Source organism: Impatiens glandulifera, chromosome 9 (genome assembly GCF_907164915.1).
Source record: "Impatiens glandulifera chromosome 9, dImpGla2.1, whole genome shotgun sequence".
Taxonomy (NCBI): Eukaryota; Viridiplantae; Streptophyta; class Magnoliopsida; order Ericales; family Balsaminaceae; genus Impatiens; species Impatiens glandulifera.
In genome coordinates, this window is record NC_061870.1 from 5513980 (window position 1) to 5519207 (window position 5228).

The window sequence follows — 5228 nt, forward strand, 5'->3', positions numbered from 1 at the left end:
TCTTCGACTCGCACCGCATCACCTTATATCCTATATGATGATTAAGTTGAACATCATGGTATGGTGGGAGATCAGAGTGTGGGAGAAGCTGGATGAGGAGGTGTGAGTTTGATCTTCATTTTACTAATTATGTTTAATGTTTTGATTTTTGAAGGAACTGATTTATTTTAATTTAGGTTTAAAAAATAAATGAAAGACAGGGTTAATTAGTCAACATCTTTACTATTTAATATTTTGGAATGCATTTTATTTTTTGCTACAATCAAACATTGTCGAATAAAGTGGCATCTTGTTTATTGTGGTAAGTAGTGTTATTACAAAACCTAAATTAAACTAAATATTAGCTTCTTTGGTATAAACTAATACATAATGTGACCACATGTTCCTGGTCTCGCAGTTATATGAAATAAGACCCCTCTCTTATGCTTCTGCCATTGATGGATGATATATTATATATTTTAGGTATGAAGCAGTACTAGTTCCTTCTCGATACGGACCAGGGTGATCTCCTTGGAAGAAATCTCCCTGAAATTAAAGATTAAATAATTAAAAGTATGTAGCATGTGGTTTCATGGAAAGGCCTAGCTAGTTAGGGAAATTAATCAAAGAGAAGAAAAATAGGTGAGATAATGATGGTATATACCAGCAGAGAAGGAAGAATTCGGAGAAATGGAAGGGAGATATATTCTGAAGAAGTCCCTGTTCTCCTTTAGCAACTCTCCCCATACTGCAGCACCAACAATATATATAATAGTAAATCATTGATAACTAGGAAAGTAATGAATGGATCATCTATGTTTCCGTAAAAATGCTATGTAAGAGCTTTACTAGCTAGGTTTAAACTCACAAATTAAAATAAATTATTACATGTTAAATTTTGATATATTCAATTTTTTGAAACATATAATATACAGTATTATAGTGATTTTTAAGATAAATAATGTATATTTTACTCTATGTTCAAATTTCTGAAACTATATTTTTATTTTGGAAAACATTTTACATTATTTTGAAGTCCTTCAATTTTTCCTTTCATTATTTTTGAGTTTAACTTTAATTTCTCACATAGAACTGTAAGAAAGTAATCATGATGAGTACCTGTGAGTGTTATAGGAGGTGGTATGTTGGCGTGATGGGCAAGCGTTTGTACGCATTGGTCTTGGTCCATTTGAAGAAGCAGGCACCTTTCTATCAATTGCTGAACCTGCAAATATATACATATAGTTAATCATATATATTATTAACTATATAAACATAATAGGTTACCATTCGGATGTAGGTTTGAGGTTGGCACTGCAAGCAAGGAAGAGAGGGATAATATTGATGATATTGGGTACAATGCATTTTTCTTGCTTCTTTTTTCTACTAAAATAGGATAGAGATAAATTAAAAGGACATTACAATATATATATATAAGAGGTAGTTATGATCGATATTGAAGTAAAGAGAAATATAAAATTGTATAGGACTGCGGATAAGACAAAAACTTGAAATATGTTTGGAAGGGGAAATAGAATAGTAGGGAGAGTGAAGTGGATTGGAGTGGAGTGGAGTGAAGGAAACAGATATTTTTCCTATTTTGAAGGGACTGGTACATTTCAAGAAGTAGAGAGAGAGAGAGTGTTATCCACAGATATCTAAAGTGAAGGGCCAAAAGAAGAGGAGAAATCCAAATGAGAGATTGACCTCATCTGTAAAGGATAAGAGAAATGAATGTGTTGCTGGTTGGTTTATTTAGAGCTATGAATGAGGCCAGTCTCACTCACACAAAAACACACTCTCTCCTCATGAATCATGATGATATAGAAACAACTCTAAGGAGTCTTCACGTCCACTTTCTTTAATGAATGGATCACCTTATGTGTCTCTTTTCTTTCCCTCTATCGTGGCTAATCTTTATCCCCATCTTATATATAAACTTGTTTGTTTAGTACTTTTGGATTCTAATTTAAACCAGAATTTTTATATTGGAATATATTTGTAAAATTTTGTTTTATTAATTAACTAATAGTTCCTTAGTAAATCAATTTAAGGTGAAAATTAAATATTTTATCAAGTTAATTTTATTTAAATGATTCTTTTTAATAATATAGTCATTCAAAAAGGCCTTATACCCCCTTTATGTTGCTTCTTGCCCATTGCCATGTCATGTGGCGGCCCACCTTGTTTATGACTTGCTTGTGTCCCAAGGCCAAGATGAATCGTGATTGATGTACATTTGTTTTTATATGTAATATCTGTATGAATCTATAGGAATATATAGCTTCACCAGCTGCTATCTTCATAAGGTTCCAACCCTTTGTATGTATGTATACTTGTTTTCATGTTTGTGAAATTAGTTAGTTTGATGATTGACATATATATCTTAATTTATGATATTCTCTTATATAAATTTTGTGTAATAAATATATAGTATTTGATTTTATTTAAATTACTTATATCATTAATTTAAAAATTTATGGTAATAATTATACTAAATTAAAATTAAACAATTTATATTACAATGTTAAATCGTTGTATTATACCTTTTTCTTTAAGTAGAGTATTATACTCTCTTTTTTAAATGATGGGGAATGAAAATTCATATTATACTATATATTGTGAGTTCAACTATTATATTTTATTCCTAAAACCTCAATATTGAGCTAAATTTTATATTATTCTAATTTATTCCTAAAACCTCCATATTCAGGTCTTTTTATTGTAATTAGTAAATACATAAAAGTGTAAATTGAATTAATTTTAAGTTAAAATATTGTAGGAGTACATGAGTGCAGGGGCGTTTTTAGTTTCTAACATTAAAAAAAATTGAAATTCAATTATAAACGTTACGCGATTGAAATTTCTTAAGTCTTACAAAAGTTTCTTAAGTCTTACAAAAGCTTAAAATTTATGATGTTCTTGAGAGAATCTCGTGAAAAAGTCAACTCCCAAACTCAGAATTGTGTTATCAAAGGAGGCGATTATCTCTAATGGAGGTTAACAAAAACTTAAGGCATTGAAAAGAAAAGAAAAAAAATAAATCAAACAAAATAGTATTGATTGAGATATTGAAATCACTATTTGTTCTTCACTTAGACTCTTGTCTAGTTTGATAAAAGTAAGAAATTAAAATGTCTATAAAATATTGTTCCGATTTAAGAAAAAATAGGTGATATAGTAAAATACTCATAAATGTTAAAATATTTAAATTACCATTTGTTTTTTACCTAAATTAATGTCCAGATCGCTAAAAATTAAGAAAAAAATGTGTATCAATTTCATAAGAATACCCGACCAAGTATATGAAAAGAATAAAGAAAAACCCCGAAGCCTAGAGTTCAAAACACATCATTTCTAAATGAGAAATGAAATTAAACCTCATAGTATAAGGTTGAAAGATTAAGCTGATACAAAATTTAAATTTATATATTTGAGAAATCGATGGTACAACTGATCAAATTTATAAATGATAACCTATATATTGATGAAATCCAAGGCCCCATTTGAAATTATCAAAAAAAGATGAACGAAACCAATTTCTGAAAATATTTTGATCCAACACCACTTAAACCTGATATCAAAAAGTAGAGAAAGACATTAATAACAAAAGGGTTATAGGGGTCTAATTCTGTTTTTCAAATGCGAATGAAAAATTAGTGAAATAAAGCGAATATAAGCCCTATTACAATAATAGGGGATTTTTATTAAAATAAAAATGGACAAAATCCTTGTGAAACGTTTGGGAACAAATTCAGAATAAAATTTCCAAGAAATGAAAGAGTGATTCATTATTTTCAAAAGACAATGTTCCGACCAATTTGTTGCATATGTCGAAACCTAACCCTAGCATGAGTAAAATACTACATTGATTAAGAAACGTCATCGAGAAGAATCATCAATTGAGAATGACAGTTTATCATCAAGTCTTCTAAATGATCATTGTGTAAACATTAATTTGGAAACATCCTTGAGAATAGTCATCAGTAGGGGAGTGATTATTAGGAATTGAGCCTTCTACACGATTATTGTGTAAGCATCGATTTAAAAATGTTGTCAAGAATAGTCATCGGAAAATGAGTGACTATTAGGCATAAAATCTTCTAAATGATCATCGTGCAAGCATCACTTTGAAAATGTTGTCGAGAATAGTCATTAATAGAGGAACAACTATTAGGCATCGAGTTTTCCAAATCATCATCATGCAAGAATCAATTTGGAAACGTTGTCAAGAATGGTCATCAAGAATGGTCATCAGTAGAGGAGTGACTATTAGGCATTGAGTCTTCTAAACGATCAACGTGTAAGAATTGATTGAGAAAGATTGTTGAGATAGTCATCAGAAAAAGAGTGACTATTAGTCATTAAGTTTTCGAAATATCAAAAGAGGAATGATCTAGTCTTATAAATGATTGTCACATGAGCATCTATTCATAAACATCGTTTGAGAACGATTATTCACAAATGAGATCAGATGGATGTGTTAGATTTTTTAATCTAAATCTTTATTTTTTAGTTCTATAATCTTTAATGCTCTATGTCGATAAATAGAGATAAACATAAGTTGCGGAAACGTACCTAAATCTGGAATGAAGAACGGTTCATTAAGTCGTTCTTCGTTATTCTCTTCTTCTTGATCTTCTATTGATCTTGAATCTTCTCTTGATCTTGAATCTTCTTGTTCTGAATCTGAACCTGGATCGGAATGTGGATCTTCTTGTTCTGGATCTGGACCTAGATCGGAATGTCTGATGTGGGTGGGGTTTAAGTCTTCCCACCTTTTATTGATAGCCTTCTTGAGTGTTCTTGACAAGGACAGACCCAGAATTTTGAACTGGGGTGGGCTTGAAAAAAATTTAGGGTGGGCTTAAAATAATAACGGAAAAAATATCATATTTCTACCGTAAAAATTTTTTTTTTTTCGGGGTGGGGTTGAGCCCACCCGAGCCCCTACATAGATTCGTCCCTAGTTCTTGAGAGATGAACATAAATCTTTTGTCTGATGAGAGAAACAAAAATAGGTAGACTATCTATACGGGTTGGGGACCTAGCCCTAATATACCCATTTATTATTCGGTACATCAACGAAATAATAAATGGTATTTCTGATTTTAGACAAATATGTCCCCATATTTATTATAGATGTCTAAATAAGCCCATAACTTTTATATTTAATAGATTATTTTAATTGAGCTTTAATCTTTATTATGATAACAATTAATATACAATTATTAAATAATATATGTACC

The 5228-nt window shown here is 30.2% G+C and overlaps 1 protein-coding gene across 1 annotated transcript; it reads right to left on the reverse strand.

Annotated features, from left to right (window-relative positions):
* Positions 1–444: 444 nt before the first annotated feature.
* Positions 445–1650, reverse strand: LOC124915615. Its single transcript, XM_047456373.1, has 4 exons — positions 1267–1650; positions 1099–1204; positions 644–727; positions 445–525 (listed from the first exon to the last, which is right to left on the reverse strand). The coding sequence occupies exons 1-4, from the start codon at positions 1342–1344 to the stop codon at positions 476–478; spliced, it is 318 nt and encodes a 105-aa protein (XP_047312329.1). The 5' UTR covers positions 1345–1650; the 3' UTR covers positions 445–475.
* Positions 1651–5228: the final 3578 nt, after the last annotated feature.